The sequence below is a fragment of the Etheostoma spectabile genome, chromosome 10 (assembly GCF_008692095.1).
Source record: "Etheostoma spectabile isolate EspeVRDwgs_2016 chromosome 10, UIUC_Espe_1.0, whole genome shotgun sequence".
Lineage (NCBI taxonomy): Eukaryota > Metazoa > Chordata > Actinopteri > Perciformes > Percidae > Etheostoma > Etheostoma spectabile.
Window position 1 is genome coordinate 4,629,990 of NC_045742.1, and position 20,271 is coordinate 4,650,260.

The following is a 20,271-nucleotide window of genomic DNA, read 5'->3' on the forward strand; positions in this document are numbered from 1 at the left end:
TTTTCATAAATGTTGGCACATGAAACAATATAACAGCAATGTCTCTGAATATTGTCCTCTCTGATGCGACTTCTTTTCACCAGATTGAGCAGAGGCGCCACAGCGAGGGCAGCAACTCCACGTCCTGCGTCTTCATGGTGAACAAGCCGTATGCCCTCACCTGCTCTGTGGTGGCCTTCTACATCCCTCTGGTCCTCATGGTGCTGGCCTACCAGAGGATCTACATCACGGCGCGAGCACACGCGCTGCAGATCAGCATGCTGCAGCGGGCGGGGGGTGCCGCTGCCAGCACGGACTCTGCTGACCATCAGCGCAACCATCGCATGCGAACAGAGACCAAGGCAGCAAAGACTCTGTGCATCATTATGGGGTGTTTCTGCCTCTGCTGGGCGCCATTCTTTGTCACAAACGTGGTGGACCCCTTTATAGACTACACAGTGCCAGACAAGCTGTGGGCGGCCTGCTTGTGGCTGGGTTACATCAACTCCATGCTGAACCCCATCCTCTACGCCTTCCTCAACAAGTCCTTCCGCCGTGCCTTCCTCATCATCCTGTGCTGCGGGAGGAAGAGGTACCGCAGGTCGTCCATCCTGGGGTCCGGAGCTCCCTGCACAGCCACGCAGATCAACGGCTCTACACATGTACTCAAGTAAGTTCTCTAAATCATTTCAATGGTCGGGTGTGGTTCCATGTGCATCAGGCAGTGTTGTAGTACTCAAGACCTGTCATGGTCTCAAGACCGTTCCCCACCTCCCTTCACGCACTCCCAAAGTACATGTAGGTGACAGGAGAAGATACTCTGGCTGTCTGGGAGATGTCAGCCAAATCGTCGACATTAATATTTTATTAAGGAAACACACAGCAGTGTGTAAATTCTGCAATGTAACGCTAACCGACAACTGGGACCACCTGTATTTTTTATCTGCACTAACTAATGAAGCATAAAGAAAGATACTGTAAGTGTATGTGACGCTAGCAAAGCCAGCTAGAAAAAAGTGATCTGCCTCTTTACCAAAACTCTCCAGGAATCTCTTCCCCCCCCCTCACCCAAAGGGATTGAGGGAATATTAGCTTCACATATTAGCTAGTTATGTATATGCTGTATGTTTCAGTTTTTTGCCCTTGTCTTGGTCTCAACCCCTCAAAGTCTCGGTCTTGTCTCGAGTCTTGGACTTGACTTGGTCAAGGTGGTCTTGACCACAACACTGGTATCAGGCATTAAAGCGTTCTTTGAAAATTACAGAAGAAATTATAACACAGAAAACAAAGGTGTGCATATACTGTACCTTTGGTGATGTTGCGTGATGATTCACATTTGTTCCTGTTTTATATTTTTATACAGTGAAATCATGTTGTTTCTTCTTGCGGTTTAATTGTCAGAAATGCGTTTGGTTTAAAAGTAAAATATAGTACAACTTGCAAAGAACAACATGGACAATTTGGGAAATATAATGGAAATGTGGAAATATAGTCTCAGAAAACGGTCCTAATTGTTTGCCAACCATGCAGAATGTGAGAATGAAATTGTAATTTTATGTCTGAATATTTTGATAATATATGTGGAGAAAAATATACCAGCCAAAATGGCATAGATTGGGGCAAAACATGTATCATCTTCCATCAAACCTTCTTTATTCTGACCTTTCCTATAACAATATAGTTTTTAATTAAAATATAATGGCTTTATTCTTATAATCTGAGTTTTTTCTCAAGCACAAACAGTGGCTCTAATTTTCTTAGTAAAGAACACATTTCAGTGAATAGATCTTCACCCTTGCAGTTTTTGTTTTTGTCTACTTAAACCATGACATGCTTTTCAGTTTTTCATATTTTTCTGTGTATGGATGTTTGCAGTAGTAATCTGACAGCATACAGAGGAAGCCATTTGTCCTTCCATCAGCACTGCGTGCAGTAATTTAAGGAATAATATTCAGCGGGTCAAAAGCCAAGTAGCAACAGCCCATTGTGTAACAAATGATTCGTTTTCAGCTGCGATATAAATGACTTCATCCCAACCTTTGCAGTCCTTCGTTCACCTTCAAACACACAGCCTTTATTCATTGCTCTCCAGACCTATTTTGTAACATAAAACCCATATTTCACAGAGATAGAGTAGGACATTTAACGTGTCATTAACTCTGTCCCAGTCGGGCAATCTTATCAGTCAATAATTATGAATGCAGCACAGCAGCTTATTGTTCAGACATTAGAATCCTTGTTCATTAAATCATACCTTGTATCGTGTAGTATAGTATCAGACTGCATATGTATGTGACATGATTGAATAATGTACTGTGTAGTATCATTGTAGAAGTAAAAGGGATATTACATAATCCTGTGACCCCACTATTCCTCCATCCCTCTTTGTAGGAATCCTTGTAGAGATTCAACAGATATTCTACAGTCTATGAAGAGATGTATCAAATCCTAAAATAATACATTTGCTTTAGCGTTTGCCAGTTGCATCAGAGTACAGTGACTCTTATGGCGTTTTTCCATTACATGGTACCTGCTCGACTTGGCTTGACTCGGCCGCGGTCTCGCCCCCATCCTCTTTTTTTCCATTGCAGTTTAGTATCGCCTCAGGCGAGCGTGGCTGGTCGTCATAGCAGGAAACTACCGTGCCCTAACGCATCACACACACTGAACGTCAAAGGTGTGTTGTTTTTTCATTTTCGGCATGTGGCTGTTGCAACAGCCAGAAGACGGGTTAGGGTTAACTGGAGGCAGCAAAAATTACACAGCTGGATAAACTACTTAAAGACGGGGGGTTTATTCAGGACACTGACACTTCACACCCCCGTCTTTTGCTAGCCATCGTGCATGGTGACGATTATCTCCGACCAATTGGTAGTCTGCAGGTTTTCACGTCATCTTTTGGTATTGACTCAGCTTTCTCACAACCTCAACTGAGGTGGTACTATTAAAAAGTACCTATTAGCAGGTACCAGGGACTTTATTTTGTAATGGAAAACCAAAAAAATGCAAGTCGAGGCTAGGAGGTACCAAGTAGTGAAAAAACGCCATTAAATTTGAGTCAAACCGAACCAAAAACACAACTTCCCCAGTTTGGTTTATCCTCCGTTTGTTGGTTTGCTTCTCTGTCAGCAGGATTACAGAAAACCTACAAACCTGATTTTCATGAAACTGTGTTGAAGAACCCATCACATTTTGGAGTGAATCCGGATAACCAGACGGATACACAAATGATAAATAACTTTCGGTAACATTGGGAATATGTCTGTGCTGCATTCATGTGTTTTCGTAATTATCATACCATATTCATACAACCATACCAAAAAAGGGAAACAGTTACGCCACACTCATAATTTAGCAGATTTACCAACCTTGAGACTCAGAACGGAGAGTTTTCATATTCAGGCTGTGAAACAGGTTGCAGTAAAAAGAAAATGGAATCATTGTTTTGCTTGATTTGCTAAACTCTATGAGGGCTAAAGAACTTTTTGCTGACTTTTGTAGGGCGTTATGTTGACCGGAGTTCAAAACGTGTGTGACTAAAATGTTGCAAGAACAAAAAATTGTTTTAAAAAAGCGACAAAAAAAACACAAAAAAAGCCCCACAAAGCTAGGAAAAAGCTGGAAAAAAGCAAGAACAATGACTCAAAAAAAGCACCATGCAATAATACAGTCAAAGATATTTGACTATATGTATTTAAAAACATGTCTGGCCCTTGATGTGATTCATTTTCTTCAGTCTGGCCCTTGGTGATATAAGTTTAACACCCCTGTTGTAACATCACCCCCAAAAAACATTGAGTCAGCCGGACTAAATGTATGAATGCTGCCTTAATGTGGCTTAAAAAGTGGCAAAACCACTGGTACTGTATAGTCGGTCACAACACCTCATCTGCTGTAGTGAGTATAGCTCTGTGCCAGTTTAATTCAGTGTTCTTCCCCTGTTGTGTGTAGGTTTGGCATTGCTCTAGTCCTATCATTTCCAGCAGTTCTGACTGTGAGAAAGAAAAGATATTCTACAACAATTATGTAATAAATGTAAATACAGACCGGACACAGGCTTGCATTGCTGGAGACTGTTGAAGTGTTTGGAGAAAATAAATATATCATTGTTGTTCAGAAACCAAACATGGTCTGAACTCCTGAGTGATTCTTCGTGAAACCAGTCTGAGCGCGCTAAGGCAGCGTGTAGGAAGAGGACTATTTTCACATGTTTAGAGAAGGTATTCTTCCTTTAATTCCTCTCACAGTAAGGCTTACTTTTTTTATAACATAAGAGGCTTTTTTAAACAAAACTGCAGTGGAACAAAAGGTTTCATTTGAACGTTTATGTTAATAAAGTCACATTCTTATTATAATGTTCATTATAGCTGGCAGCCCTTTTCAGTGTGAATCACTCACTTTTTTAGTAACCTTAACTTGCAGCAGAAGCACATAGGTAAGTCCCAGTTTCTTACTTTCTCATCCAGCTCACTTGAAAAAGGTCAGATATGATTCAACTTCCCTTTGCTTCCCTTGCAATGAGTTCTTCTAAGAAGGAACAATGCCTTAGAGACTTTGGACAATGAAAATGAAAACACTTGTGAGACACCACCACAGGGTGTAATCTTTTAAGTTATTAACGAATTAATGATTTTAAGTTTATTTCCTTTTCATACACGGTCATGGCTACTGTAGGCCAGAAATCACAGATGTACAGTATGTATTGTAAAAGTCATACTTCTGACCAAAGAAATGATCTGGCAGAAATGTTGGAAAGCCGATATCAAAGCATATGTAAAATGCTTAAAATAAGACTTTATTAAGTAGTGTTTAGCACAGGAACGTGATCATCTAGCACACTGAAGCTGCAGATCCTTTGAGACTTGTGTTTGAGCTTCAGACAACAATTTGTTTGATTGTGTGGAAAATCATATGGCAGCAGATTTACCATTTTCCTTCAAAATGGTGTTGACGTCCTAAGACATTATGGAGCTGGAAATCATTGTAAGAAATCAATAAGTGTGTTTATAACAACACTGAAGTCTTGACCAATTAATGTCCGCTGTCCTGACATTACGTGCTGTGTTTTCATTCCCTCTCTGACATTTCCGGACTACCTCCAGAGAGTTGTTGCTGTGGATTGAAAGCGAGCTATTATTGTGAGCCTGTCCATTTGGAAGTCATCTGTGCACTCATTATTTTTCACTCAGAAGTGAGCACTACTTAAATACTCACACAGGAACAGTAATGCCAGGAGACTACAAGGGACTTTTAGTTTTATTGTCTGTGTTCTTAATCGTCAATTCTACCGCAAATTAACAAATCTATTAAACAAAAACTGTTTGTTTTTATTAATCCTCTTCCAGGTTGAAATTAAAAAACAGATTAGAAGATTATCAAAAAGGAAACCTTGTTGACACTGGATTTAATTCCTCATTGTTTGGGGGCTCACACACCTCGCTGTTGTATGTGTTATAAAAATACTTTTAAAAAAACATGTTTTTATTTTATTCTGTGCAAAATAAAACCCAACATATAACAAGGTTTTACAGGGGCAACCCCTCTCTTTCCTACATACATGGCTTGCACATGTGCTACATGTGACAAAAATACAGAAAGTATTAAGCACTGTTATTATATCCTATGTTTTAAACATTGTGTGGGCTATGTCCAAACGAATATGTTTTGTTTGGCAAAACGTTATGTATTGTTAATTATACCTGGTAATGAGGCCCAGGGTCTCCAGGACTCCTGCCAGAACAGTAGTTCATCTAGGTGCTTTGCATGTAAGCAGGAACTAGTCATGCTTTATACGTTTTGACAAAATCAAAAATGTATACAGAGCATCCATCCATCCATCCATCCATCCATCCATCTTTGTCTGCTTATCCGGTGTTGGGTTGTGGAGGGAGAAGCTCCGGCAGGGGACCCCAAACTTCCGTTTCCAAAGCCACATTGACCAACTCCAACTGGGGGATCCCAAACCAGGTTGGAGATATAATCTCTCCACCTAGTCCTGGGTCTTCCCCGAGGCCTCCTCCCAGCTGGACATGCCTAGACCACCTCCCTAGGGAGGCGCCAAGGAGGCATTCTCACCAGATGCCCGAACCACCTCAACTGGCTTTGAACTCCTTCACTTGGGGTAAGGACTCATTCCCTACCCAAAGAAGGCACTCCATCGGTTTCCTGCTGAGAACCATGGCCTCAGATTTAGAGGTGCTGATCCTCATCCCAGCCGCTTCACACATGGCTGTGAATCGATCCAGTGAGTGCTGAAGGTCCCAGGCCGATGATACCATCAGGACCACATCATCCGCAAAAAGCAGCAACAAGATCCCCAGCCCACTGAACTGCAGCCCCTCCCCGCCAACTTACTGCGGGACAAAGCTCTCGTTTTGGTCATACAGAGATTGAATGGCACTGAGAAGAGACCCCTCACCCCATATTCCCGCAGCACCTCCCACAATATCCCCCGGAGGAACCGATCATATGCCTTGTCCAGATCCACAAAATGCATGTCACACAATCCATGACTAGCACTGAAGTCCAACAACGAACAACCCCTCGGATTCAGATCAGGGAGGCCGTTCCTCCCAATCACGCCTCTCCATGTGTCTCGGCCATTGCCCAAGTGCGCAATTAAGTCCCCCTGCAGAACTATGGAGTCCCCCACTGGAGCCCCGTGTGGCAGCGCACCCGCCCCCAGCGGTTCCTCCTACAGGTGGTGGGCTCATGGAATGGAGAGATGGATGTTTATCATTCTTATTTGGCCCGATCTATTGATCTATTAATCTATTTGGTATTGTATCATAAAGCACCGTGTGAGTATGAATTTTTTGGGGAGGTTTCCTGTTATTTGATAGTGATAGTTGATAGACAGGAAAGGAGGGAGAGGGGATGACACACTGCAAAGGGCCACAGGTTAGATTCGAACCCGGGCCACTGCAAAGGACTCAGCCTACATGGGGCCCTCTCTCTTACTGGGTGAGCTAGAGATCGCCCCAATGTGAATATGGATTTTGAACAGGTTTAAGCAATATTTAAAAAAAATGATGTGCAACAATTGAGATTTTAGCCTGTAGGACTGCAGTTTTAGACATTAATGGCGCCATACAGTGCATGTTATGGGTTTTCAACAAATCCAATACCACGGTTTATATTAAAAGTCATTAGAAGTTGTGTTTCCTACCTGGTGTAACATTACATATTTTAGTCATTATATCTCTAAGTGTACTATTGTTAGGAACTCCACTGTGACACCTCTAGACATCAGAGATTTGTGGCTTTATGCTGGAACACATCCAGTAGTCTGATTTGGACTAACCCTAACCCTATTGCTCACTGTCATCCACGTTTATAGCTACCGTGGATGTACTTGTTACCAGGGCTTTAAATTGACACCCAGCAACCTGCCAAATGCCGGTGAAAACTAACTTTGGTGGGTAACACTGTAAAGGGACTGGGTTGTTTGGCCGGTGATGAAAGATACAAATAAAACTGTCTGTTTGAATGCCTGGCTGCCTTTTTTCCACCAATAAATTTGGGCAGTTGTTGTGTGTTTGTCTAGGAAACCTAATCTTTATCTGGCAACACTGCTTGTAGTCCTATTCCAACATTACCCATGAACACCATGGTGTGACGTGCCGTACAACCGTCGGCTACGTGCCTAGCGTGCAGTATTGATGAAATAAGTAATTAAGTTATTACAATTTGTTGAAAACAGTAAAAATTTGGCTAGTGGAAAATCTGATTGGCTGGTAAATATGAAAAATGTACTAGCCATGTTGGCTGGTGTTTAAAAAAGTTCATTTAAAGCCCTGCTTGTGACACTCATTCAACTCGTAGATTGGCACAGAACTGGGTTAGGAGGTGAAACTAACAATATTTTTAATGGATAACATTCTAACATGTAGATCCGACAACAAAAATGATTCAACAGCACAAGGTTGTGAAGGAAGCCAGCTGCAAGTGACAATTAAAGTGATAGATTACTCTGGCTACATGTGAGATATGATTTATGACTCATCTTTGCTTCCCTCTGGCCCTCATGTCTGAGTGATGGTAAAACCATGTATTTTTCGTCAAAGAGAAATGTTTCCAGTGGATCCTGGAACAGAATAATTATCAGTAGTAGGCTTATGAGATTACTAATCAATGCCAATAGATTGGCGATAGCGGATGGGCTACAATTTTCCTGGCTGAGGTAATTGACATGTAAAGCTACAAGTAACTTGTGTAGGAGGAGATGTTATGTTGTTGCTGTTTCTGTTATGTTGTAGCGGATGAAGGACCCAAGAGCAGAGATGAGGGAGGCAGGCGGGAGCAGTTAAACAAGGATTTATTCTCTCAACAGTCCAAGGAAAACACAGTGAGCAAAATGAAAAAAAAGCCAAATCCAAAAAGGGGTACACGGAAAAGACAAAAACAGGACACAGAACTGGGAAAAACTTACAATGGGGGAATAACAGATCACAAGGAGGAAGAAAAACACACTTCCAGGAACACACCAACTAAACACATGATGCAACAAAGCGATCTGACAAGAGACAAAGGGAACACATGGGTTAAATACAAGAGGTAACGAGGTAACGAGGAACAGGTAATACATCAGGGGCAGGACAATCAGACAGACAAGAAGTAAAACTAGAGACAAGACAAGACAAAGACCAGACTTAAAATAAAACAGGAAACAGAACATACAGACGCTCAAGGGGAACAGAAGACAGAAACCACCACAAAAGACCAGGGAGGAAACACAAAAATAACAGAAAGCAGGATACAGAAACAGGAGAAAAACTGGAATCAGAAAGGTTTCTGGTTGGTTGCTGATTTAGATTGATTGAGAAGACATATTAAAAAAGTACATATTGGATTTTGAGCACCATATTGCCGGATAACTTACCTTTGACTCAAAGCTTTAGTGTGTACATAAAAAAAAAAAAAATGTTTACATTCAAGACGTTGACAAATGAATTGCTACAAAGCTAATTAAGACTATCAGCTCCACACAACTCTCTTTGTATATCTTAGTATAGCTATATTCAGACGATTGTGTTGTCCAGTTTTTTTAATCCTATGTGTCCTCCTTAGCTACTAGCAACTGCGTGGAGGAGGGGTAGGGGGCAGTGCGCAATCACGGAAGGTTTGTGTCGTGGACGCGCCAACAGTTTTGATGTCATTACTTAGAATTCCCCATGGGGGGCACAGAAACTACTCACTATGGCTTTAACATGTTCGAAGACTTAAACCAACTGCTGATGACTTGTTGATCACGGTGAATCTTCACTGGTCTCACAATTTGATTATGATTATCCTTTCAACGATTCAAATCAATTAACTAACTAAGTTAAGCAGTCAAATATGTTTTTATTTGATCTGTTCTTAAAAAAGACACTTCCTTAATCTAGCGGAGTCGGAACACGGCAGACAAAAGGCAAAAATATAAAAAAGCAGCAACTGGAAAATCAACACGCAACATCAGCAAGCAGTAATCGATTATGGTCACGTCTCTGCATTCATGCTGAATCGTCCACGTCCGAATGACGTTGCATCGATGCAGTGGTTAATTTCAACAATCACAGTACTCAAGTCCATCACAATTAAAAAAAAGTGTGTTGCCCCCCCCCCTCCGCGTGGTTCTTCTGCTCTTTCTGTGCTCATTCACGCTAATTACATTCCCAATTAGGTCTGCGGCTCTGGAGAGAGAGATCAGAAAAGCAGAGGTCCAAGGGAACCCCGGCAGTAACCTAATTAACCATGGACATACAGTAATTCTACCCATTTTAACAAACAATTGTGCTCTAATTTATTAGACAAAAGTACCAATTTCCTTGGCCACTCTGCACATACAATACCTCTCTTTATGCACCAAAAACCTTTAGGTCATCCTCCCGTTACCGTGTTATATGACGACGTCGCTGGGTACAAAAAGGATTTGATCAATTAGTAATGTGTCTTTGTCAATGATGTATAGAGGGTGTGATTTGCCAGGGGGATGTTTGGGATTTACTCTTTCTGGTCTACATGTCCCTCCCTCTGCTGAATTATTTCTTGTAAGGAATTGGATACTGTGCCAGTGCAAAGATGCTGGTACAGTCATAACATGTTTCCTTTTTTTAGTGGTTGATACCAACGTAGAGAGTAGGGAGTTGCAATGATCTAATCTTGAGGATATTAGAGCAGTTACTTTTCCCAAATGTGTAAGGGCTGTGAGCAGTTCAACTAGAGGGTTTTGATGGAGCAGTGGATGTGACACATGCGTTTGTTGGGAGAGACCTGGGTTTGATTCCCACCACACACAGCATATAGCAATTGAATTGAAAAAGTGACATTTAATGTAATGTAACCGAAGAGTACCAGAGATACTCAGATTGTTTCATTTAAACAGTTTTACAAGGCCTGTCGAAGTCATACAATTCAGTATTTTACAACATAAAAACAAATTTTAGTTAAACATAGGAAAATGTCAACATGATTAGTATAGCAGAAATATGTTTCCTTTGCTGTTTCCTTTTACAACTCATCTTGTAAATGGGTTTTTACAGGATAACGATAAACGGAAAAAACTGAATAAATCTAAAAAACGTAAGATAAGATATGATCTATTTTTACTATCCCAAAGGAAATTTGTCTTGGGCAAAGAAACAAGGATTAATGTGTCTCTGGTGTGAAGGAGGCATTGCTCCTGACACTAAGGATGACTGAACTGATCCTGGGCATTTCCCCCAGGTAGTTGTAATCCCTTTCTTTGGCCTGTCTGACTCGTGTTAAGAGATGCCAGGTACAGGGAGTTTTACAAAACAAATATTCCACTGTACTGTTTCTTGCATATTTTTATATGGCAACTTTTTTAAAAAGTCCTTTTATATTTTATTTTTCTTACAGCTGTGTTTTTTCAACATAAATACAATCTGGCCAAAGGACTACAGTTGAAAATTAGCCCATTAATACTTAGTTAGTTAAATTAGGCAATCTTTGGTTGTCTGTGTTCTTATATTGGAACCACTGACAATCAATTCGGCTTCAACACTAAATTTGATACGGATTTGTGTATCTTTGCCTTGAAGGAGGCAACACAGGAATACATAAGGCAGAATCCATCTATGCTAATTGGGTTTATTGATGCTTCTAAGGCCTTGGACAGAGAGGCCAAAGGAGTGCCCCTGACAGCATTATAATAATCCTGGCTTACTAGTATGCCAACCAGAGTATGCAGGTAAAATGGACTAATACTATATCTGCTACTCTCACCTGCACTCTTCAACTTGTACATGGATGAATTTACCAACCAATTGACAATATGCAAAACTGTCTGGATGATTGTTACCCACCTTGGTTAACCATTTCATATATACTGGTGATCTGGCAGTGCTAGTTTTCAGCAGCTACTGAATATCTGCTCTGAATATGATATATACATACATACATACATACATACATACATACATACATACATACATACATACATACATATGAAATATATGTTGTATAATGCCAAAAAGAGGGCTGTCTCGATATGTAGGACAAAAGTGGACACAGATCTTTGTTCCCCAGACTTTTTGTCAGGACAAGTGATGAGTGTCTGTGATAAAAGTACATACCTGGGTCACTACATTCCAGATCAGTTATCTGATGATGAGGATATATACAGGCAGCGTTGCATATTAAATGCCCAAGCTAACATGCTGGGAAGAAAATGAGCATGGATGACGTCAAATGAGTCTGTTTAAAGAACATTGCAGTCCTTTGTACTCTGCTCCCTTATGGACTAAGTTTAAAGGGCAAGCATGCAGAAGCTTAAGGTTGCTTATGAAGACTGTCTGAGGATACTGCTCAACAAACCCAGGTGCTCTAGTGCAAGTGACCGGTTTTGTAATGCAGGGGTCAGCACCTTCCAGGCATTATTGATCAACAAATTAATTTGTCCCCTGAATGTCTCCCAGAATAGCATTGTTAAGCTGCTGGCAAATCCTAGGTTTAGTGCCATACGATAACAATCATCACTTTGGAAACACTGATATACGTTTCTTTTATAGAAATGCAGTAATGTTGTTTATTTTGGTTTTATTTTTCTGTATACGTTTATCTTTCTCTTTTTTTATTATGTATGGTATGTTATGTATGTGTCTTCTAAATGGACCATAAGTCTGGCAATATGTTGATTATTTAGACTAAGATTACAATTTATGCTCTTTACATTTAGGCGTTTACTTTGTCTGCTAAGAGCACAGAGATTTCATGTCAGTTGTCAGAGAAATGTTGGCAAAGTAGTTATTTTGTTGCACACAGGCCTTTAAAAAGAGCTCTGCACAAGCCTCATTCATCAACACTTGCAGGCAGAAAATTGCTTCAGCTTTTAAGATGAATTTACTCAGCCTGGTGCGTAGCTTTATTGACTGGATCGTTCTTTTCAGGTTTTTTGTGACACTACACCGCTGCCTACTGTATGCAACTGCATGTCTTGTCATAGAGTCACAGTCAGGTGAATTTAATGAATTAAAACCATCACACTCAAATGGGAAGTGGCATTGATAAACACATTGGCGTTATTAAAAACCTACCAGGCTAATTTACATATTACAGATTAATCCTTTAATTAGTAAGATGTATAATACAATTACCACTGTAAACCTCCTTCAAGAAATATACAGGACCTTATGCATTTGTTGATGTATCCTACATTTACACATGATGGTTGTGGATGAAAGTGGGAAAAAAGAAACACGTTATTTGATTCACCCAAATTGTCTTCATTCATCCATCTCTACTTAGCTAAACTAAGCTGATATGAAGCTTTGCTTTTCTGTCTTAGACAAATTTAGATGGATGTGATTTTAATATAGAAACCCCAGTGTTTTCCTGTTGAGTTGCAGTGGAAGAATAGTAACACACTAAAACGAGCACATCACACGCGGATGTTTGGTCAAGACCCCTTGGTGTGTGACATTAGTACATTATGTTTCAACGTGCAGGGTCTGCTAAGCTTAACGCAACAGAACTTCTTATATGGGGGCAGTGGGGGCTCGGTCTGTTGGGACCAAGTCCAAAATGTGGATTCGTAGCTGGAGAGGCGCCAATTCACATCCTGGGCACTGCTGTGGTGCCCTTGAGTGGCCTTTCATGGGGAGCCCCCTTACACTGACATCTCCCAATTAGTAGGGCTGTGTGTGTATTCTGGGATTGTGTGTAAGGCAAGGCAAGGCAAGGCAGCTTTATTTGTATAGCACATTTCAGCAACAGGGCAATTCAAAGTGCTTTACACAAAATCATTAAAACAGATAAAACACAAGTACAAACAGTTAAAAGTCATAAGCATTAAAAATCAATAAGACACATGAATAGACAGTTAAAAACAAAATAAAAACATTAGGACACATAAAACACAAGAATAAAAGTTACAGTGCAGCATAAGAAAGAAATGAGCATTAATTTAAAGAAAGGCAGCATCAAAAAGGAAGGTCTTCAGCCTTGATTTAAAAGAACTGAGAGTAGCAGCGGATCTACAGGTTTCTGGGAGTTTATTCCAGATATGAGGAGCATAGAAACTGAAAGCTGCTTCACCCTGTGTAATATCAACTGTGTGTAACAATGTAAATTCCCCCCCATCAGTTACTTTGAAAGGATCTCTTAGGAACAAGAAAAATTATTCCAGCAAGACAAACCTGTTTCAATTTTCACTTGGGCATGTGACTAAAAGAGCAATTTAAGTTACATCCTCCTATTCAGTTTTTAACAGGCAGCCCTGCATCCCACTGGGGAATTTTATGGGCATGACCCTGTTTTTCATAACCTCTATACTACGGTCCATTACAGCGAGGCCATGCAGCCTGACTGAGGTAGGGGAGGGGTTCAACATTGACTCGGATAATGGCTTTTAAAATGCCAGGGGTATGTCATCTCCGCCCGAGACTGCTTCTTTTGCAGATACAGTACAGGGAAAGCTCAAGAGCCAGACCCATAGTCTGATTAATGCATGTCAGAGTGAATTGAATTTCGGTCTTAATACAAAGGAAGTGATGGCGAATATTTCTGGTCATCCATCTCTTACGTTTCACATGTGTGATCCCATACTGTGATGGTAAGGGTGATCTGGAAAGTGGTGTGTCTGTGTGTGGGCGAGCACGCAGCAGGAACGGGAATACAGCTAGACTACATCACGTAATTTAACTAACACAATGGCTGTACAAGGACATGCAGTACCACGGCTCATTCGGCTGCTACATTGTTGGTAATGGTCCAGTTATACAACATTCACTCGCTCAATTTACACAGATTGGAGTTTGTTCCTGTCTGTCCTTCAGTGGCCTCTTGCTGGCCTCTGTTTCGGAGCTAATCATTGGCTGTGGAAGGGTTAGATGTCACGACTCGCTTGTATCGTTGACAAAGTCTCCTAACAAATGTGGGCAATGATGAAGCCTTTTGTTGCTGTTTTTTGTACAACTGTGAATGTGATTGAAACAGCTGGGGAGTCTGCAGGCAAAATGAGATTGCTGTAATCTGAGAAAAAAGGCACTGATGTATTCTATAAAAATGATTTCAGCATGAAAAGTAGTCAAGTTTTTTTAGATTATAGAAGATTTAATTTTTATGAGTGGACAAGCAGATGTAAGGCTGAGAACCTTTTAATCAGAATCAGCTTTATTCGCCAGGTATGAGGACACATACAAGGAATTTGTCTTTGGAGCATTGTTACTCACAATGTGCTTACACATACATATCAACCAAAACAGAAATATACACACTAATATATACACAATATATACATACTCTAAACAGAAACAGAAACAATCACCAAATCTCAAGCACTGAGGCATCCTAACCTTCATATGTGGTTACAGCAATATAAAATAATACATTTAAAAGATAATCTACAAAGTGTCCTCAACACATGAATAAATTACGTATTAAGTCATTTATTCATGTGATGAATCCTTTTCAGGAAAACATATGAAGAGGAGCAATATCATTTAAATGACTTTTCAGCTTATCATAAAAGTAGCCCCACTCTCTTTGAACACATCTGTCAAATATTCTCATTTTGAAATCCAGTAAGCACAACAGCAATTACCATAGTTTGGCCTTAGCCCCACCTTTAATACAAGAGCCCAAGTTAAAGGGTAATTTGGTTTTTTTTCAACCTGGGACTGCAATGTGACCTATTGGGGCAATTTGGAAGCCTCAATTTTTGTCTACTAAAATTGATTTTTTTGTTATTGTTGCTCCCAACAGGCTCAGATTTTTACTCAAAGTGTCTGACAACATTATCGATCACACGAGGTGTCTTCTTGTCCAAAGACAGCTGTGTGGAAAGTGGAACGTGAGTCATTCTGGAAGTCTGATGTTTTGGAGTAGGCCGAAATTACCCTTTAAAATTGCAGATACGTTCACAGCAGAATATCTGAGACAGGGTTTTCACAGTCAGTTGAAAGCATTTGTTTTTGAAATGTATCAGACAAGTCAGGAAGTCTGATGGAATGTGCTCGATCATCTAAACTAGTTTCTTAAAGCGCCCACATTCTGCTCATTTTCAGGTTCATAATTGTATTTTGAGTTTGTACCACAATAGGTTTACATGGTTTCATTTTCAGAAAACACCATATTTTTGTTGTACTGCACATTGCTGCAGATCCTGTTTTCACCCTGTGTGTTTAGGTCTCTGTTTTAGCTACAGAGTGAGACACTTCTCACTTCTCACTTCTATACTATCTTTGTTGGGAGTGGCACATGCCCAGTAGCCATGTAAGATCCCACCAGCTAGATAACTGTTTCTCCAACTTTGGTCAGTCCAAGGCAGGATTAGCTGGGAGACTTCTCCTAGACGAGGGCCACTTGTGGAATACCTGCAGAACAGGGACAGGAAGTAGTTCTTTTGGAGATTATGGTCAACTAGTGTGTGTTGCAGCAGTGTTTTGCCATTGAGAACGAGCTAGCATGCTACGGTTAGCCACCTCGTCTCAGCCAGTGACGTAGAAAGCCGTGCGGGTTTTGAACAGCTCACCCGGAGACTGAAGGCATAGGACATTCAGAAACCAGATCTCACTCAAAACAGTTTTTTTCGAGTTTGTATGCATGTGGAAGCACCAGAGACACAAAATAATACACCAAGAAAAAGTGATTCTTTTCATAATATGGGCACTTAAAATCTCCTATTGTTTTCCATGTGTGTCTTATTTAGATAAGGGAAGCTGCTAATGTTGATGCAAGGTGTAAATTAACATGTAAGCAAACACATTGTGAATCAGCCAGACCACCTGTGGATGTGTCTGCATGTGCAGACTATTCAACAGTGGGAGTGCAAAGAGAAGCTGCTGCAAACTTCTTTGAAACTTCTCTAATGATAACTATGAAAGAGTTTTGGAGAAAGAAGCCGTTACTACAATTTACCCGAGGACAACTTGATAATGAGCACATAACTCATTCCCAGAGTTTCAAATTTTCACCATTTACAGTGGAGCCCACATAGTTTCTTTTTCTTGTAGTTTTTTTTTTAAGTATAACTTATTACGGTTTACTATGAAAAAAAGTTTTAATGATATTATGTAATTTTGGTATTTAAGAGCAATCAGGGAAATGTATTATTCTCTTTCAGATTTAAAACTTCCAAACCACGTTGCAATGCAAACGGCAGGAAGTCTGTTATGTAAATTAAATGGGGGAAAAAATAAAAGATTGAATAAGTTATACCCCATTGAAGTTCTGATGTTTGCAAGTTCTTACAACCCTAAACAACAAAGATGTTTTAGCCGTGGTTTGAATTATTAAGACCGAGAAAAGTTTACAAACATGTACAATGTTGAAGACATGCGTCCCACGATGAAAAGCTACAAAAACTTAAGCACAGTAATTCGTAATCATTCTGCCTGTTTGTGGTATTCACTGCATTGACGGTCGATGTATAAGAACGCAGGTGGACACATATACAGATGGTTGGGGTTGATGAGTCGGCATGAACAAGACAATCTGACAATGCTTGAGGGAGACATATGATTGTTTGCTGGTAGTCTCTAGGGCTGGGCATCGTTAAAACAAACTGATATCGTTACCGATACCAGTACCGTGATTTTGATACCAGCCGTCAGACACTGCCTACCAAGAGCCTGGGTCATTCCGAGGTTTCTTCCTAAAAGGAGGTTATCTTCTCGTCACTGTCGCACTGTTGCTTCCTCTGGAGGAACTACTAGATCTGTTGGGGCTTTGTAAATTATAGAGTGTGGTTTAGACCTGCTCTTTCTGTAAAGTGTCTTGAGATAACTCTTATTATGAATTGATACTATAAATAAAATTGAACTGAATTGATTGGATACGGATCCCACACAATACTTTTTTCGATACCAATTTTATAAAACATAAAGACTAGCCTGACACTCCTTGGCGGCGCTGTGTGTGTTTGCAGGTGATCACTCCGGCAGGGAGCAGAACCTGAAAGACAAAGCACTGGTCACGCTGTATAATAAGGGATGGTCAGTGACTCAAATTAGTGTGACATTTGCACGATAAAAGATAGTTGGTTGTAATACTTACACTGTAAAAATACAAGACAATAAAGATACATCAAGAGTCCCATCTGCACTGTGTGATTGATTGATTTCTGGTGCACTGCAAATAACAATACAATACAGTAGTGAAACAAGTAAGATAGAACCATCGATGTGTAGAGTTGCTTTGGCTGTAGGGAAATCGAGGTAAATCACAGTCAGAGTGTGAAGAGCAGCTGTTTGGTTAATATACAGGTTCAACATGATGTATAAGCCTGTTAACAGTGGCCACGTAAAGCATGACACATAATACTTTTATCCTCCATATTAACACACTCCATTACGCACACACACACACACACACACGCACGGACAGTGAGTGTTTATAGTCTCATTGGAGTCATATATCTGAAACCTGTTGGTGCCGAGAGAACAAACTTATTTTCAAGAAGCAATTATTCCCAGAGGAGAGGAGAGGAGAGGAAGAAGGAAAATGGGTAAAGGAAGGAAAGAAGCAAAAGGAAACAAGATGAAAGAAAGGAGAGAAGGGTAGGAAAAGAAAAAGGGTTTAAGATGGAAGTTAAGAGGAGAAAATTAAAAAGGAAGAGGCGAGACAAAGGAGAGGAAAGAGAGGAGAGGATAACGAAAGAAAGAGATGAAAGGGGAGTAAAGAGGAGAGCCAGAAGAAGGGAAAGTTGAGAGAGGATAGGGATAAAGAGAGGGTAGAAAAGGAAGAACAGGACAGTACAATGAAAGGATACAAAAATGGAAACAATAGGAGGACAAAAGATTAAGAAAGGAGGCAAAATAAGGGGAGAAGAAAACTGGAAGGATGGGTAGGTAAGAAGGAGATAAGAGGGAAGCTAAATATCTTTTTAAAAGAGCATTTAGTTAGAGGAGGAGAGAGGAAAGGAAATAAGTAAGGAGAGGCAAAAAGAAATGGACAAATTGGATGGGATGAAAGGGAAAAAGGACAAAAGCAATGAATAGGCAAAAAGAAGTATTACTGTAGATAGGTGGGGAGGGAAAAAGAGGGGAGACAAAAGGCGGACGAGGAGGGAGAGAGGACAGGAGAGAGATGGGACAATGAAGAAAAAGGAGCAAATCAAAACAGAAGAGAGGCAAAGGAAATGAGATGGAGATGAGAAAGTGTTCGAAGAAAGAGAAAGCAGAGTGTAATATCGCAGACGTTCTGTTGATGTTTGATCTTTCTGTCTGCATTCCTGCAAATGACGGAGAACGTGATTCATATCGGCGTGTTTTAAAGTCTTGACTTAATGGGCCACTTCCATCATTTGTGACACGCGGCTGTACCAACGGAGGGCTCGCACCACCTGCAGTGAGCAGAGAAAATACAGACAGCGTTCACCATGTGGACTCGTGTCCATGCTATGCATACTGAAGCTTGGGATTCAGTTGATCTGCCATAAAACACTGAGGTGGTTAAAAACACACAGCAGTAAAATGTTATCAGCTGCGCTTTTAACTGTTGTTCTCGGGTCAAATTTGACAGTTTCTGTGTCATAAACTTGGGTTTCTTTCAAGCAGATTGCTCAAAAATGACATAGATGGTTCCATAGAAACTCTCTTCGGTAAGTTCACTACTTTAATTTTGGGTTAAAAAAGAAAATGGCTGTGTCCAGGATGGATCAGTGGTAGAGCAGGCGCACATGTAGTGAGAGGTTTATGCCTTGTCTTCTTCCCTTTCTCACCTAACTGTCCTGTGAAAATTAAAAAAACAATAACCTTTAAAAAGAAAAAAGAAAAAAAGTTTCAAAACGGTATCCTGACTAAAGTTTGACATTAGAAATGTTCCGATACCAATACCAGTATTGGCACTGCCTCCGATACCGCCTAAAAAGCTGGTATCTGTATAGGGAAGTACTGATTATGCACCGGTCCAATACAAGGTAATAAAATCCTAAAGAAAATCTACATTAAAGTAGTTTATTTATGGTCTTTTTCCGTTATGACTGACTGTCAGACCGAGATCAAATCACATCATATCACATCCATAAAGGGATAGTAGTATACAGTTGTCAAAACATAATAAAATTTATGACAGGCTGGTATCGGATCAGTACTCGGTATTGTCCAATACGCAAGTTCAGGCATCAGAATCAGTATCAGGAAGCAAAGTATGGCATCGGACCATCTCTTTTTGACACATACTGTACCAATCTGGGATTCTCTCAACATATGTTCCTCTAATTTCAACCATAAGTCAAAAATAATCTATGATTTCAGCCCTATTTTAAATTAAAAAAATAAGTATAATTTCATGTGAATGAGGAAAATTGGTCATGAATCCCAAGAATAAGAAGTTGTTGTTAGTAGTGAATCCAGTGGTGAAGAACAAAAGTGTAGACAACAGAAACAAAAAAAGAGTGGAGTGTAGGAAAAAGGGACTTAAAGGACTTATCCAGGAGGACAACACAATGGTTAAAATAGTCTTTAAAATATGAGCTGAATTATCGTGACGATACTACAGCTTTGTGTGTATTTTGTCAGACAATGTGAGACAGATGTGTCAGTATATCATTTCCCATTGTTCCCTCTGTGCTTTTAAACCACATGCACACAGATACACCAGACCATCAACATACAATTTCTCTCTCTGACAGACTAACGCTCTGTACTTCAATTAAAGGTTAATTGTCTTTTCAGATGGAATCAATTCAGCCCTTTAGTATCCTGCATTGGCTAGAAAATTAGCTCATTTAATTATATCTTTTCATCACATAAGGATGGAGATTGGTGTGATGGGACCGATGGATTTGATAGGTGCAGCTGAGTGCATCACAGTGTGGTGTTCACGTCAGAGCTCCTTCAATCAATG

General features: G+C 40.2%; 1 protein-coding gene across 3 annotated transcripts in view; it reads left to right on the forward strand.

Annotated features, from left to right (window-relative positions):
• Positions 1-20,271, forward strand: part of htr4 (5-hydroxytryptamine receptor 4) — a 184,897-nt gene that overhangs the window by 128,017 nt on the left and 36,609 nt on the right. For all 3 annotated transcript variants that reach the window (XM_032527604.1, XM_032527602.1, XM_032527603.1), the window contains exon 6: positions 84-649. In XM_032527604.1, the coding sequence (XP_032383495.1) occupies positions 84-649 (566 nt within the window). The remainder of the gene's footprint in view (positions 1-83; positions 650-20,271) is intronic.